Source organism: Pithys albifrons, chromosome 8 (assembly GCF_047495875.1).
Source record: "Pithys albifrons albifrons isolate INPA30051 chromosome 8, PitAlb_v1, whole genome shotgun sequence".
NCBI lineage: Eukaryota > Metazoa > Chordata > Aves > Passeriformes > Thamnophilidae > Pithys > Pithys albifrons.
In genome coordinates, this window is record NC_092465.1 from 36,641,723 (window position 1) to 36,659,603 (window position 17,881).

Genomic DNA, 17,881 nt, shown 5'->3' on the forward strand with positions numbered 1-17,881 from the left:
GCTGGAGGTGGTTTGTGCCTCTGGTAGGGTCTCCCATGCCAGACAGGTCTGAGCTGAAATGTGTCCACGGGCAGGATGGGCTCGCCAGCCCCCTGGCAACCATCCTAGGAGATGGATAACTCTTACTCCAAACCCGGGCAGATGGAGCTCACTTAGCCCTGTAAGGCCATCCATCTAAGAGAAGGATACTCTGACCAAACCTACGTCCTGAGGTATTCACTGTCACTGTCCAAGCTCGCTAGGCCGTGGCAGATGAACCTCAGGAGTAAAGGGTGGGGCCAGTTCTGCACACGCTGTGCCTCACCTAAAAAATCCAATGCAAGGCTCGAAGGGTTCACCCCCATTGCAAAGCCCTGTAGTGACAGGTGAGGGTTGAAACGGCAGGTGATAGGAAGCAGCTGGAAGCCACAGACCCAACCCTGCATGCAGGCGGGGCAGGATATGGGTCATTAGAGACTGACCCCAGAGATGACAGTCTTGTGGGGTTGCATCCTGACTGACCAAGCAGCCTTTTCTAAGGACAGCACTGCTTGCTCCACACAGAGAGGGGTCTGGAAAAGGTGGCCTAAGCAAAGCTCATCTCCACACCCGGCTGGATAACCGCGGCCAACCGGCATCTTCCATGCGGTCAAACAAAACCAAAGAGATTTCAAAGGCAGACACCTGCCTGCAAAGGTGTGCTCAAACTAACACTGGCATGTTGGAACATCAGAACCATGCTTGATACTGGGGATAGTGGACGTCCTGAGCGTCGTTCTGCTCTAATTGCCCATGAACTGTCACGGCTCAACATCGACATTGCTGCTCTCAGTGAAGTTCGTCTTCATGAGGAAGGGGCAGCCTTAAAGAACATGGTGCTGGCTACACACTCTACTGGTCAGGCAAACCCAAAACCAAAAGACAACTTTCAGGAATTGGCTTCATGGTTAAAAACTCCATTGCCTCCAAACTTGAAAATCTGCCGACAGGTCATTCTGATCACCTCATGTCCTTACACCTCCCTCTACACAACAAGCAACATGTTGTTCTTTTTAGCGAATATGCCCCAACTCTCCAAGCTGACCAGTGGAAAAAGACAAATTCTACACAGACCTGCGCTGCCTCACCCTAAAGGTTCCTGCAGATGATAAGATCATAATCCTTGGTGACTTCAATGCCACAGCAGGTAAGAACTCTGAAGCCTGGAAAGGAGTCCTGGGCAAGCATGGCATTGGAAACTGCAACGACAACAGACGCCTCCTGCTAGAGTTTTGTGCAGAACAGCAGCTCACCATCACCAACACTGTCTTTCAACAGAAAGACAGCCTGAAGACAACCTGGATGCATCCTTGATCCAGGCACTGGCACCTCACTGACTATGTCTTAGTGCAACAGAGAAATGTCAGTGATGTCCGTCATACCTGAGTGATGCCGAGTGCAGAATGTCAAACAGACACCGCCTTGTGCGCTGCAAACTTAACCTCCACTTCAAGCCCAAACCTAAGAGAGGCGGCATTCCAAGGAGGAGGCTCCAAGTCAGCAATCTTCAAACAGCCACAGAGACAGCTCTCAGGTAAATCTGCAAACTAAAGATAATCCCATAGATCCCTCTCCTGAAGCACTTTGGCAACATATTAAAAATTGCATCCTGCAGTGCTCTGAAGAGTCCTTAGGGTTCTCCTCCAAGAAAAACAGAGACTGGTTTGATGAGAACAATCAAGAGATCCAGGAATTGCTGAAGAAGAAGAGAACTGCTCACCAAGCACACCTTGCTCAGCCATCTTGCCATATAAGAAAAGCTGCCTTTTGTCTTGCATGCAGTGAGCTGTAACAGAAACTTCGAGACATCCAGAAAAAATGGTGGCTCCACCCAGCAGAAAAGACACAACTATGCACAGATTTGGGTGACCAAAGAGGATTCTATGAGGCCCTGAAAGCAGTGTATGGACCCAGACACCAGGTTCAAAGCCCCTACTCAGTGCAGATGGTCAAATGCTTCTAACAGATAAAACCTCCATCCTGAACCGATGGTCTGAGCACTTTCAGACCATCCGTGTAGTCCAAGGCTCAGCAATTCAGCACATTACACAACAACCGGTGAAACATGAATTGGATGCAGCCCCTACTATGGGAGAGACACTCAAGGCCATACAACAGGTGAAAACTGGCAAGGCAGCTGGGGTTGATGGAATTCCACCTGAAATCTGGAAGCATGGAGGTCAAGCACTCCATGCCAAATTTCATAAGCTTGTTGTGCATTTCTGGGAACAAGGGGAACTACCACCAGATCTCCGTGATGCAGTCATCATCACCCTGTACAAGAAGAAAGGAGAAAAATCAGACTGCTCAAATTCCGAGGTATTACTTTGCTCTCCATTGCTGGTAAAATCCTTGCAAGAACATTCTGAACAGATTAGTACCCACTATTGCAGAAGAACTTCTACCTGAAAGCCAGTGTGGTTTCAGAGCCAATAGGAGCACCACAGACATGGTGGTTGTTCTCAGACAACTGCAAGAGAAGTGCAGGGAACAGAACAAAGGGCTCTATGGAACCTTTGGTGACCTCACCAAGGCTTTCGACACTGTGAGCAGAAAAGGCCTGTGGCAGATCTTGGAACATTTAGGATGTCCCCCCAAATTCCTCAAAATGATCATCCTGCTACATGAGGATCAGCGTGGATAAGTCAGATATGGCGATGCACTCTCTGAGCCCTTTCCAATAACCAATGGTGTGAAACAAGGTTGTGTTCTTGCACCAACTCTATTCACAATCTTCTTCAACATGATGCTCCAAAGAGCCACAGCAGACCTCGATGAAGAAAACGGCATCTCCATCCGATATCGTACCGATGGAAGCCTCTTCAGCCTAAGGTGACTGAAGGCCCACACCAAGACCCTGAATCACCTTGTCCATGAGCTGCTTTTTGCTGATGATGCCGCCCTCGTTGCTCACACAGAAGCAGCTCTGCAGCACTTCACATCCTGCTTTGCAGAGGCTGCTGAGCTTTTTGGGCTGGAAGTCAGTTGAAGAAGACAGTTCTCTACCAACCTGCACCTCACAAGTCTTCCATCATCCCCACATCACCACAGGTGAATCAGAGCTTAAGTCAGTCCAGCACTTCACCTGTCTGGGAAGTATCATTTCCTCAGACAGTAAGATTGACAAAGAGATAGACAACAGGCTGGCAAAGGCATACAGAGCCTTTGGAAAACTCCATAAAAGAGTCTGGTCCAATAAACACCTGAAGAAAAGTACAAAGATCAGTGTCTACAGAGCCATTGCACTGTCTACTCTTTTATATTGGTCTGAATCCTGGGTCATCTATCGCCACCACCTGCGGCTCCTCGAACGCTTCCATCAGCGCTGCCTCCGTTCAATCCTAAACATCCACTGGTCTGATTACGTGACCAGTGTGTCTGTTCTTGAACAGGCAGGGGTCACCAGTATGGAGGCCATGCTGCTGAGAACGCAGCTGTGCTGGGCAGGGCACGTCTCCAGGATGGAGGATCACCCACTGCCTCCCGAAGATTGTGCTCTGTGGTGAACTCGCCTCGGGCGGTCGCAAGAGAGGAGCCCCGAAGAGGAGATACAAGGACTCCCTGAAACAACACCTCAGCCTTGGCCATATTGACTGCCACCAATGGTCCACTCTGGCCTCCAATCGGGATTCATGGAGACACACCATTCATGACGCTGCTGCTTCCTTTGAGAACACACGCAGAGTCAGGCTTGAGGAGAAAAGACAGCACAGACAGAACCGTTTCTCACCAATAATCACCACAGTAGACGTTCCGCTGTGCCCTTTGTGACTGGACCTGCCTATCCCGTATTGGCCTTTTTAGCCACCAGCACACTTGCAGCAAGCGTGGGCAGAGCCCTTCCCTGATGTTCGTTTGCAAAGTCTAGCCATGATGACGAGGGGTGTATGTAGTGGTGTGTGTGAGGGGACAGGGGTAGGGATGTGTACATAGAGGTGTGTTGTAGGTTGATGGTTGTGTGGATAGGTAAGGATGTGTGGAGGTGTGTGGCTGCCCCAGCTCAGGACCACCCCCTGGCTTTCTCCAAGCAGGATCTGAGGCCATTGACATGGGAAGTCCATGGCACTGACAGCACTCATGCCACCTGACAAGAAATTTCACATGTGCACAGAGACTTTGTTTCATATTTTATTGAATTTTATTTATATTAAATTAAAAATATATTTCTGACAGATTCATGTAACAAAAAGGCAGAACAGTTTTCAAATTGTTCAGCTGGGATGAGGATGGGTTGATACAAGGTGGGTTGCAGTCTACATTTGCCTTAACAAACAAATACAGCTCTACCCCAAGGGCCATGAGGATAAATTCAGGGCTGCTCATGGGAAGGGAGAGAATAGAACCACACAAAGAGAAGATCCACAGGTTTCTTCCCAGCCTCCAAATTAGACAAAAGGAGAGGGAAGTTGAAAAAACAAGAAAACATGAAAAGAAGGGAAATAATGCTAAAATATGTACCTACTATTAACCCAGGTCAGTAAGTATTTTAGCAGTATATAATCTTTGATAGCTAAAAAATGAGGAACAAAAGGTTAAAGTAACATTACGCCACACACAATTGGCATACCCTACTGTGTAAGCAAGTGCAGAAAGTCTGAACACACCACAATAGTGCTAAAACACAGAATCACATAGAATGCCAAAAATGGTACTTGTAACCAAAACCAGAGAGTGGGAAGAGAGAGAACGGAAAGGGGAGGAGCGGCTTAAATCACAAGCAAATTACCTATATACAAATCAACTCTAAGGACAATTATGTTCCAAATAATGGTGTCCACAAGGAAAATAAAAGCAACATTATCCTTATTTACAAATGCAACTAGCTGTGTCTTTAACAAGCTATAAAAATACTATTCACATTTTCAAAGTAACATACAGTAGTTTTTGTAATTTTTTATTTTTGTTTCAGAAAGGCAGCTAACTCTGAATGCATCACTTTGCAAGAAATGAGTGTCTTCCCCAACATGATGATGCTTCTATTCTTCTGAAGGTGCTTCATAAGGCAGAAGTATATTTGTTTTCTCTCTCTATGCTTCGAGAATATAGAGAATTGGCTAAAACCCAGACTCTTCCCTCTCTGACTCGTGCCCACCTCCCATTGGGTGGAGGGGCTACTTCCTTTGAGATGGACTGGCTGCAGTGACTGTAGCCCATGCAGGCACCATGACCAGGGTGTCTCCCAGGAGCACGATGCTACCTCTGTGTCTTCTCCCAGGTAGAAGCCTTTGATTCCAAGGACACAGTAATGGCATCCTCTGGGCCTGAGAATTTGAGCCTCATCAGAAACACCTGGTGGTTCTGAACCACCAGGTCAGGAAATACAGTTTGGCTATCTGTTCTTAAAAAGAGACTTCTTTTCCCCCCTCAGTTTCTCCTGCCTACACTAGTCTTGCTACCTCTTTAGAAACTCCAGCTTAGAATGTTGGGGAAATAGCAAAACCTGGGCAACAAAAGGGATTAAAACCATTGTGAATAATGTATTGAATGAGTACCAATTTCCAACATTAAAATGATATAAAAATTTGCATGTTTTCTCCTTGACCTTTCTTTTCCTCTTACATTTCCCTCTTACGCCTTTACACAAAAAGACAAATACCCAGCATCTACCTCCAATCCACATCCAAAGAAACAGTGGTTTTGTGCATTCAAAGTTAGCTACCCCCTACGCAGCTGCTCAGTTAATAATCGACCCATTTAACAGCAGGACCAGTTTATGCTACATATGTCAGAGTACCTTACCTTGAAAGAAGGGCATACATATCTACAAATACTTATAAAATACCAGTCACAGTTCGGTACTGTGGTTATCCCAAAAGGCTTTAGTCTTCGGAGTGCTATGGACAATACAGGGTTTTCCCCCTAAGAGGGCTCAAAGGTTGGGCTGGGACCCAAACTGCTGGCAAATGACAGCCAATGGCTCCATGTACCTGTGACCCTGGTCATACCTGAGCCACCAGCTGGAGGATGATGGGTGGGATGTGCCTTTGCCCTAGTGGGGTTGTCCACAACACAGCTGAAGCACAGTTTCATGGCTTTTTTATTGAAGAGGGGAGAAGAACTAGGACTAATTATGCACATTGCCTAATGCCTTACAAAGCTCCCCTTAAAACTCCTCTCTATCAAGGTCCACAAAGCTTGCTCCTAAAATTAAACAGGAAAGAAAATAAGCAGCTTGGACTCCTCTTGTTTTCTATTGGGAGCATGTCCTTCGGTTTCTCCCTCACAGCTTTTTCTGGCCTGTGGGCACAGACCCCAGCTGGAGGATGCCCTGGCTCTGAGGTGGGATTGGCTACAGTTCAAGCAAGTCCCACCACCATCAGTCAGACCTGAATATTTACAAAGTTTTCCAAAAGCTGCTCTGCATTGTCCAAACCAACAGGCAAATCCCAGCCATCACTGCAGCACCCCTGACAACAGCATCACCTGCCCCTGATTGACTCAAAAGTAATGAGTCCACCATCAGAACAACCTACTAATCCACACAGTGGTAAAATAAAAATGTGCTAGAACAAAATTAAAGATGGAGACATGATTTTTTGACATTTTAGAGTGGTGCTTCTAGCCACAGAGTTTTATTTCTGTTACTTATTTCTGATATGAAAGTCCTACTTGTAATGCTGACCTTTTCTACCTGTGCAAGAAATGCTTAGAAACAGACAGAAAATAAAAGAGGGAATCTTGCACACACAGTGATACTGCACAGCTGCAACCCATGGGACAACCATGGCTCCCTGCATGTGATGAAGCACGAGCATTACCCCAACCACCCCAGTCTGCACAGCCTTGGTTCTCTAAAATACAATCTGAACTCAAAGCCAAGATTTTATATAACCACGGATGAACTCTTTTGTTGGCAGCAGACATCTAAGATCCACAGCAGTGAGAATATTGCAAGTGACAGGGCTAGAAAGGAGCCAAGTCTTTGTGTTACCAGCACCTTTTGAAAAAGCCTTGTCAATGGTAACTTGAGGTGACACCATTCCTTCTGAGGTGCTCTCCAAGAGCCAAAGGGGTGACTGATAACCAGAGGTCTGGCTCTCATTTATGTTAAGTCCTCTGCTCCACCTGTCACCCTCAAGTTAAACAGCCTTCCAAGCAGGTAAAGGTAAACACCAATTGAAGCTCCGTAGTTCTGCAATGTGCTTGGGAAGCCAGGGAGGAAGGCCTAAGACACCAGTTGTGCCAGATGAGGGAAACACCCATCCCAGTAAGTGGGCACTGCCCAGCAGTCAGGCTCTTGGCACTTCTGGTATTCCCATTCCCTTCCCCAGACAGAGTGGGCAGATAGACCGTGTGAATGCCCGAGTTCCCACGCTTGTGGGTGCTGCAGTGGCCATCACCCTTCCAGCAGGCTGTCTGCTCATGGTGCACAGGGCTGCCAGGGAAGCTTAGCTGACTGGGATGCTTTCAGTTGCTCTGAGGAATTACACAACTAACAGCCTAATTCTGACTTATGCCAGTCTCCTCATCTCTCAGATGAAATGAAGGAGTTTAAACAATCCTGTCGTGCCAACATGATGCACAGACACTCTCTCAGACAAAAAAAAAATTTTTTTCTTTAATATCCAAGATTCTCATTAGATCCACCCCTAAACCCAGGCTGTATTTCTAGGCTGACTCACTTCACAGCTCATACGTCTCCACTGTCCTGCTCAGCTCTACCTAAAATTATGGAAAGAGTGGATCCACAGAGCCAGGGCTGAGCTGCTCTCCCAGAATTGCCATTTTTTTTGCTTCTGGGCTGGGATTGATGGTGGCTGAGGGTGAAGGAAATGCTCTCCCTCTCAAATCTTTAGTGGAAACTGGTATGAAATCATTGCAGACAAGTCTTGCAGTCAAGAAACATATTTTCTACCAAATAAACAGGGTTAACACATCCTGTCTGTACAAAGAAAAGGATTTCAGGGCTGAACTCAAAGTAACTGAAACAGACCCACACAGTGGCTCCTACTGCAGATACTCAGATTTATTTTCATCTCTTGCTACCTGTGAGAGATGACCTATTTGAAAGCAAGTTGTAAATACTCTGCTACATCTGAGCCAGTGGCCATGTAAGAATCCCTCCCAGCTATTTTACAAAAAATGAAAAATTTGAAAAGAGCTGAAGATAGAAACTTAAAAGTTCTTGTCTTCAGTGCACTGTGTTACAGCAAGTCAATCAGCTCCAGCATCCATGTCTATTTGCAATAGCTTTCAGGTAGGCAGTAACAGCTAAGACAAGTATCACTGAAAGAGATTAGGAAAAAATAAGCTGTTGTTCTCTTTCCTTTAGTGTGTTTCTTTGTGCCTTGGACAACAGCTGATACACACGTAAGTAAAAACTTGCTCTTGAGAAGCTGGCCACTGCTCTTCTGTCATGCAGGCCATGATAAGAGAAAGGAAAACATTCAAAAATAGAAGACCACATTGAAAAAAATCCATAAAAACCAACTGTTCGATGTACAGATAGCTCTGTAGAACTAGAAAGTGAATTACCAAAGTGCTTCTGTTGGTGCACTCACCTGCTGCTCTGTGCTGACAAAATGTGGTTTGTGTGTGGAAATCCTGCTTTTCCCGAAAACTTGACATTATTCCTTAAAGACCCCTAGCCCTCATCTTTTACACCACAATAGAGCTGAATGTCATGATTTTGCTACGTGCATTTGCCCAATTTCTCTCACAATCATGGTTAAACTTTCCTTGTCAAAGAGACAAAAGCTGCTAACAGAGCTCAGAACTACTCATCCAGAGGAGAGGGGCAGGTCTGTGGGCTGTGTTCAGACAACTGCTGCTTTTACCAGGGAGAAGGAGCTGGATGACCACACACCTCAGCACCTAGCAGGACCATCTGCTGGGCAAGGGTCAGCTACTGGCACAGCAGGAAACCTAAGGGCCAGTTTTGGCAACTGTACTCAAACTAGCAGCTCAGAAAATAAAAGAAAATTCTGAAGATGTAGTGTGTGTGGGGAGTCTTCTCTCATCACAAATCACTGTGTTCATTAACCCTCTGCTATCCCCGACCCAGCTACCACAGCTTGGCACAGCTCAGTCTGGCTGCCCATCAGCCCTAGCATAAGACAGGTCCTGTTACAGCCTTCCTGCTGCCTCACTTCCAGGAACCTCTGCATTTCCACACTACTTAATATATTATAGTACACCCACAGTCAACAAATAAAATGAATAAATAATTCACGTTTTGTAAGAAATAAAACATTAAATTGTTAAACCCCACAATTATTTACATTTGGATTACTCAATGGGCTTGTTTCCAGCACTGGCACTACTTCATTACCAGAGGAACAAACAGGCCACACCTTGTGTTAGCAGCTACATCCCAGCACCATCCTGTGCAGCTCCAGAGGTGTGCATGCCTCTGCCCCAGAAGCCTCTGAGAGCACCTCTGAATTCAAACATGTGAGCTGTGCCAGGATTTTATTTCATTTTTTTCTCCATTAGGAGTTACTCTGTAAAAAGACTTCTTCAGGGACAAACCAACCCTTCTCTCTGGCACAGCCTCTCAGATACAGGATTGCAAGTATCTATCCCACATCAGTGGTCTGCTGGTTGTTTTGTTCTGCCACCACAAACCACCGTGGTACCACCTGACCCAACATCTCCTTTGAACAGCCCAAAGATCTGTACCTGTTCTTGCTGCTTTCAAACCCTCCACCTACATACTCAATTTACAGGCTTAAAATATCCTCCCTCCAGGGGGTTCAAGCTGGCCCGGACACACCTGATGCAGAAACAAGTCATTGGCTAAAGCAGACTTGTGACCACACAACGTTTGTTTTCCATCTACAAGAGTAACAACCAACCCAGGTTTGAAGTATCTTCATACCTTTGTCAAGCTGACACGCAGCTGCCAAGCTTTAGGTAACTACTATTTGTTTCTTATTCCTTCCCCTACTTCCATAAGACTAAAGGTGGCAAGCTGCTGAGATGGCAGGAATTAGGAAGAGGGTGATGCTATCTCCATATCACTGCTTGTTGCTGGTTTTGTTGCCAGGTTTGGTCACCCCAAAGATCTCGACTCTAACAGAACTGAAGTGCATAAACTGAAATACTTTTGTGTAACCCAAGTTTGCCATCCATCAGGTATTGCTTCTTCCCCTTTAAAAGCCTTGGTGGACAGAGACAGGCAGATCTTCAAAGGTACTTAATAGTTCCTCAGGATTTTTTGTGGGAAGTAGGTACATAAATGCTCTTACACACATGGGACTTGGTGAGTTAGGAGAAAGTCTTCATTGTCTCTGGCCTCTACACTTTCCGTCCCAGCTCCATCTGCCTCAGGTTGCTAAAAACATCCAGAACTGGCTGAAAGAGATTTCAAAGAGGAGCAGGCCAGGGGAGAGGTGTATGTGTGGATCTACCTAAAAAATGGGGCTGATAAAAGCAGAATCAAATACAAGGAGACTGACTCACACTTATTTACATTTTTGACAGATAGCTGTGTGAGTCATTCACATTTTGACTTCTCAAACCTCACATGCACCATCTTCTGTGCCAGAGTAATCCTCCTTTTAGAAAAAAGGTATTGTTCTGTGCTGCAAGCCAGAGCAGTACTTTTGCCTCCCCTGACCCATTCCAGGCCTTGCTCTGCAGTCCTTCACACAGCAGCAGTAAGAGCTGGCTGCTCTGTCACTGTATTCTCTGAAGCAGTCAATGAATCAGCCTCTCTGAGCTGGCAGACATTGTTCCAAAGACTTCATTTGCTTTGTTTTGGCTTTGCCACAGTCATCCTTCACATATAATAATTATTTTTTTAAAATTTAAAATTATTATTTTGTATTTTGCTGGTCACTTCCATATTGCTTCATTCAAAATCCAGAAAACAGTTCAAATAAAATCAGAGATTAAGTGCAAACCAACTTTGCAGTGAACCATTAGATGTGTTTTCTCCAGTCCAGTATCTGTCTTCCAGTTTAAAGGACCCTTACTCTACAGAATACCAGCAGACTCCAGGAACCCTATCAAACTCTCCAGTGCTCTGATGAGTCCTCAGTGTTGCCTGACAGCATCCTCAACTCCTTTCTTGATCATAAAGAAATAAAAGAGGGAAGAATTAGTGTAGGTCTTTTGAGGTGTTTAAAGTCAGCAGGTATAAAACAGGAAAGCAAAGCTTTTCACGTACAAATCTTGGTTCTAGGCCTGTTTTTAGCTTCAAAAAGAACATGCTGGAGGTGTGGTTTAGTTACTCTCTTCTGAACCAGGTTTTATGTTTAAAGTGTTTGTCCTGTTGGTAAACAAAAATGGTTGTGTGATGTACCAGTTCTGAGCACAGGCCTGTGGTTGGAAGTGGCACAAAATCATGGTGTGGCTCAGAAGAAGGGTTTTAGGCATCTCTGGGAGTCACATCATCATTTCTTGGAAAGCCATAGTGAAAATCTGAATGCTTATGAAAAGCCACGTTCACCATTTTCAGTGGCTAGGACAGAAAGTGTTAGAGAAAGAAATTGGATTCTCAATCTCAATTACTATGCTATCACACAGGATATAAAAATTGTCCATTTTTCACCCTGCTAGAAACTGCATTGAGATTTCCAGGAATGCTGCTCTGTGGCTTTCTCTGCAGTGCCTGCTTGAACCACTGAGAATGAGCTCAACAGCAGGAACACTGACACCGGCCTTTCCTGGTACCCACTGACTTCTCTGAACATCTGATCTGCTGGATCTGTGATGAGTGAGAAAGGCCATGTTGCACATGCCTTCTATTCAGTCTCTTTTCTTCCTTCCTTCCAGGTTCCTAACCCAATCTACAACCAACTCCAAGAGATTCTTTGACTCAGAAATATCAAAAATGAATGAATTGGAAAGAAGAGGAAGCTTGTGGGAGAAAGGGAAGGAAGGAGGGAGGAAAGGAGGTTGGGAGGGAGGGACAACAGGGAGAGAGAGAAAAGGAGAGAGAGAGAGAGAGAGAAGGATTGAGGCAGCTAAAAGGTGTTGCCTTTCCACTTCTGTGAGACCGCAGCCACTACACCACTGTATTTCGGTGTCTGTAGGGTGGTGGGGGCAGCACAGTGCCAGGCTTCAGGGAGAACTCAGAGAGGTATTCAGGATTCTCTGCCACAATGGGCCGGATCCGTCCATTCTGTTTGTAAAAGTATTTTGTGCTGTAATCCTGCAGGTAGTCCGGGTGCTGGAGGGTGCTCCGCGGGGGCAGGCTGTGGTTCCAGTAGTCTGGGTTGTCAAAGGCCTTCTTGGCTTTCTCTGGCAGATTTTTCTTCAGGTACTCGGTGTTTTCCAAGGTGTTTGCAAAAGTGTTGAGGTACAATGGCTCATTCACATACTCATCCTCAGCTTTGGGCTGCCCCTTCGGAGTGTTGTGATACTCTGGGTTGTCCACAGCTTGGAGATCTCCATTCTTTCGTCGGGAAACAAATGGATTTTCTTCCACTGGATTCAGGTAATCTAAGAAAAGATAAAAAATAGATCAGACAAGACAGGGAGTAATCCATCAAGTAGCAAGCATCATGTGACCAGAAGCAGCACTTGGACTAGCGAGTCCTCTACTCCAACCATTCCCAAAATGCCAAATGGCATCAGGAGCCAATTATGTTGAACACACACTAGCAAAAAGTGAAGTATTTACAAACTAAACTGACAATATGGGTTAAAATAGAGACTTCATAAGACAAACAGACTCATCAAACATACTGGCCAATTAAACTACAGCTCCCACTGAGCTATAGTGCATGTACTGTCCTGGGCTTCTTGTAGGCAGTTAAATGCCTCCCTGGCACCCGTCAGATCTCGGAAGCTCAGCAGGGTCAGCCCCAGTTAGTACTTGGATGGGAGACCTCCTGGGAATACTGGAGGCTGCAGGTTCTAGTCCTGAGGACTTCACTATCACTGTCCAAGTTTCTTGGCCATGGCAGATGAACCTTAGGAGTTAAAGGGTGGGGCCAGTTCTGCACACGCTGAGCCTCACCTAAAAAATCCACTGCGTAGGCTCAAAGGACACACCCATGTGGGTAGAGCTCTTCCCAAATCCTTCCTTGTGAAGCCTAGCCATACAATCCTGGACTTCTCACTATATGATCTACAAATCCAAACATACTGACTGACTTCTGCCTTTGCTGCTGACTCTGTGTAACCTTGGACCTATCAGCAAACCCTCTGCTCTGTGGTTTTTCCATCCAGAAAACTCCACAGAAATCTTAGTTAAGCCTCTCTGCACAAAACCCATCCCCAAGGGCTAACTTCTAAGACAGCTTCATTTCTAACAGAACAATTTTCCTGATTAAAAACCTTTCATCTCTGAAGGACAAAAGGCCTCAAAGCATTATTAAAAAACCCTTTTGAAATAAGTCCTGGACAGTGTAAAAGAGCCTAACACCAGCTGCAAAACGACTTGTAGCAGGTTACAGTTGCTTCAAATCAATTGCTGTGGATTAACACCACAAAAAATTGTACCTGAACTGCAGAAAGGTTTTAAGGTATATGGAAAGCTCGATAGGAGGTGGGGAAGGAAGAGAAGTGTAAAGAGATTGGCTGTCCTAGTTTCAAAATGTGGGCTCTCCCACAGTCACAGACAGGTGACTGAGCTGTGGAGCCAAGTGCCATGTTCTGCCTTGCTCTGTGGGTGATGAGGTCTCATGTCAACCGGGCAGGACAGGAGGAGGTCACATGCAAATGGGCTGCAAAGGGAACTGCTTGGAGGCAACATGGGGACAAGAGCATCCGGGGAGAGACCCTCGCTGAAAGATGTCAAAGTATTCAGTTCATTCAAGGCTGGAAATCATCAGCTCAAACCTACTTATAGTATTAATTCTGCCTTCCACCTCCTTACAAATCAGGGTCTTCAGGCCACCGCCATTACTGATGCTCTCAACCTGCCTGGGCCACACAGGATGCCAACACAAGACCTCCATTTCCAGCAGCGTGGCTGGTCATGCTGGTCCAGCAGCAGGGTCAAGGGCTCTGCAGACACCCCAGCCACAGAGTTCTGCCTGCAAGGAAATAGGCCTGACCTGTTGCCACAAGTTGGTCGGGGTTCTCAGCTCTAGTTTTATGCAGGATGGGGCCAAAACTATTAAAGGAAAAAGTTCAAGACCCAGTGAATACCTTAGAACAGGCAACTAAAAATTCACTGAATCTGAGGTGAGCAGCCACATGGGCCCACACCAAAAGCATAGTGGGAATGTACATATTTTGTCCATGAGCCACGGAGTGCTTTGATTTGAACACTGCAACTGACACAGAACACATGGCATGTGTCTGTGACCAGGGAGTCAGGAAGGAGGTGCTTTCTCCTGAGCTGCTACTGCCATGTCCCTAACTTTTTCCAATCTCCAACTTCAATTTCCCCTGGCAGAGCTTGAGCCCATCGTGCCCCCTTGTCCTATTGCTGAGTGCCTGGGAGAAGAGACCAACCCCCACCTGGCCAGAACTTCCCTTCAGGTAGTTCCAGACAGTGCTGAGGTCACCTCTGAGCCTCCTCTTCTCCAGAAGTGTCCATGCCCATGGCAGGGCAGTTGGACCAGGGGATCTTTCAGGTGCCATCACAGGAAAGAATTTCTTCCTCCTATTTCTGTTTTCCTGCTTTGTGGTCAACAAATCCTAACCCAGCACCTTCAGGGCTAAGGAAGCTTCTGCAGAACTCTGCAGATCTCCAGGGTGCACCTGTATATGATTGTATGTGTGGGGTCACACTGAAACTAACTCACTGCAAAGGAGGTTGCTGGAGTGCAGGGCCATGACTGCACTCCCACAATTGCTACTGCCCCAGGCCTCCCTCGATTCCCACCATGTAACACAAAGGATAAGCAGCTTCCAAATTCTTAGCAAACACACTAGTGACTTGGCATTTACATTTGCATTAACTAATTTCTTTAAAGCTAATGCAAAGGTTTGAGATCAAATTAGTCATGAAACATACCCTTACATCTAAATGACTGCTGTCACTATTTAAAAAGAAGGAATGAATGATGGCAAAGTGAGAAGTGCAGCACACTGAGTTGGCACAGATCTAGGCAATCTACACCTTGCAGTGATGGTCTCTCTGAAGCACCTCTTGTTCTTTCAATCCTAAACTTCTTTTGGGTATAAAACGCCAACTGTGTATGCTGGTTCTGTGATAGGTTCAACATGACATTTATCAAACACAATGCCATGAGAAATAAAGATCAATAAACAAAGCAAAGTGGGGACTATGGCTGTCCAAAGACAGATCCTTTTCTTAGAAATAACTGAAGGTTTGAGTTTGGATAAGAAGGGGATTTGGCTTTTTTTCATTCTTCTTGTTATGTCTCAATATTTCTCAATAATGTAGCATGAGATTAGCTCTGTTGGTTAAAACTTGGTTTTAATAATGCCAAGGTCATGGGTTCAATCCCCTGTGTGGGCCACTGACTTAAGAGTTGGACTTGATGATTCTGTGGGTCCCTTCCAACTCAGAATAGTCTGTGATTCTGTGAAAAAAAAAAAAAAAGGGACAACTACCAAACTTGGCATAATAGCACATTGGAGCTTTTTAAAGCAGAAAATTAAGGAAAGAAAAATATCCCCATGTGAAGAAATATTAATTTAGTCAGAATTCTTCAACCTTGCTGGGTAACTAGATAAAGCCATTTCTGATGAAAACAGAAACAAACAGAGAGAATGCAGTTGCATTAGATCAGGAGCTTCTCCAGAAAGACTACTTTTTACCTGTTGTAGGTTTGTCTCGCATCGGTGTCATGTACCCATCCTCATCTGGCTCTCCTCGGACCACTCGCTCGGGTATGAAGACTGTGGGGTCAGCGCTGTACCTCTGGGTGTTGCTGTCCTCTTTTGCCAGGGTTGCCACCTGCTTTCGCAGTGTGCCATTACAGCAAGTGTCTTCAAAGACCTCTGCTGTGGCCCCTGGAGCAACTGAGACTTCGGGTATTATGCAGCCTGGAGCTCTGTATGGCACTGGCACCTCTGCAGCGTAGCCACCATCACGGTATACAAACTGGTTCTGTTGGAAAAGAGGAGACAGCATAGGAAAGGAGGCTCCAAGGGGAGAGAGTTCAGTAGCAAGTCATCGCTGTGTGCCTGTGCCTTTCCTGCCACACTTACTCAAGGATGAGTTTCACTGGGCAGGTGAAACCTTGTCCATCCTGCAGCTTACTGTGCTTCCAGTGCTGCGGGATCACCAGCAGCACAGGCTCGTTGTGGGCTGGCAATGGATCTGTCTGCCCAGTGACGCTCAGCACTGGAAATGAGGCAGGAAAACTTGTCTCCTACTAAGCACATGGAGGTTGGATATACACAGCTGCAGGAGGTGAACATGGTATCTCCTCTTTTACTACTCTGGAAACATCCCCTGGTTTCAGACCAAAACCCTTAAATGTCATGTTAGGGAAATGCCCTCACTGGAGATAGAGGTCATTATAATCTCTGTTATTTCTTGAGTGGCATTCTTTTAGGGTGTCCTGTGCTGTGAATCACAGAGTCAACCACACCCTGTGTAATTCCATCAGAAAGTGCATTTCAGGCTGGTCAACTGTGTTTATATTGGCACCTCACCTATATGGTTCAACCCAACCTACCATTCTGGTCGTCAGCAAGGACATGGAAAGGAAAAATGTACAGATTCAATCAGGCCTGTTACCTAAATGCTTTTTCAAGAAAAGTTGGCAGAAGTTTGTGTATGGTTCCATAGAGTTTGCACACAAACCCAGGCTGAGTGTGAAGATCTTGAATATTTGATTGCTTATATATATATATGCTTCATTTTCTCTTGGCTTTTAAGCCATTTATGCAGGAAAAAGGGGTTTGAAGCAGAAAAGAAGCAGTGAAGGGAGGAGAAAAACCTAAAGGATGAAGGCTGAATGTGAAATACTTACTCCTGACATAGGGGTGTAGGCAGGAGGAGGGCTGTGTCCAATTTCACTCTAATAGGAAAGAAAAGTGGATGATGGATATGTAACAAGAGGTCACAGGAATGAAACAAGTCACATGAGCTTTATGAGCTTGTCCTAGTTAGGGTGGTTGGGACCAGTTTATCACTGTGTGGATGTAACCAAAACTGTGCATTCTACACCCTCTATGTTATTTCTCATGAACTGTTAGTAATGGACCATTTGAAGCAGCTGTCCAGGACACAAGTGACCCCTCAGGCTACAAACTGGGTGTTAGAGAACTCTGAGATAGGAAGCACTCCTGTCTTCACACCAATGACTCAGCCATGATAACTTCCCTCCCTCCAGGGAGTCATCAGCACCTTCACATCCAGCCTGAGGGGTCACGTTTGCTAATGGGCCATCAAGGATTCCAGGAATATCCAATGATAAATCACCCATTGTGAAAATTTTTCTTTGTAACATTGCATTTATTGTAATATTTTTATTAAATTGTAACTGATTTATAATTTCTTTTGAGTTGCGTTCATTTCTCCTGCCAGTTTACCTTTAAACCAGCACAAAGCTAATGGGAGAAACATGCCCATCAGTCACATTTCCTAACTGGATCCAAAATTCAAAGAATTCAATCATGGCAAACAACAAGCTGTGTGCCTCACTAGTCTTAGGGAGAGCTACTGATCACACTACGAGTGAAGGCCCTAACAGAAGAGGAAACAGAAGACACTTTTCCAGAGGTTACTTTTTAAAAGGGAACAGACATCAATACACAGCTGGATACAGACTGTGTAGTCAGCCTCTAACTTGGCAGTCTTGTGTAAGAGGTTTGCTTGGGACAGTTTGGAAGGTCCCTTTAATCAGGGAACACCTTGAAAACCAGAGATGCTCTGATTGGAGAGGTCAAATTCCTTCGGAATCCCCCACAGATTTACAGTCCACTTGTAATGACACGTGGGCAATGACAAGTTACAATGTAGAATATGTTACAGAAATGGATAAAAAACATCCTGAGCCTGCCAGATGCTACTATGGAACATCTACAGATGGCTCCAAGA

At 45.5% G+C, this 17,881-nt stretch overlaps 1 protein-coding gene across 2 annotated transcripts in view; it reads right to left on the reverse strand.

Moving 5' to 3' along the window:
- Positions 1-4,155: 4,155 nt before the first annotated feature.
- ERBB4 (erb-b2 receptor tyrosine kinase 4) overlaps positions 4,156-17,881 on the reverse strand; it is a 657,056-nt gene continuing 643,330 nt past the window's right edge. For both annotated transcript variants that reach the window (XM_071561781.1, XM_071561783.1), the window contains exons 26-27: positions 15,649-15,940; positions 4,156-12,408 (exon numbers count right to left, since the gene is read on the reverse strand). In XM_071561781.1, the coding sequence (XP_071417882.1) occupies positions 11,972-12,408; positions 15,649-15,940 (729 nt within the window). In that variant the 3' untranslated portion in view covers positions 4,156-11,971. The remainder of the gene's footprint in view (positions 12,409-15,648; positions 15,941-17,881) is intronic.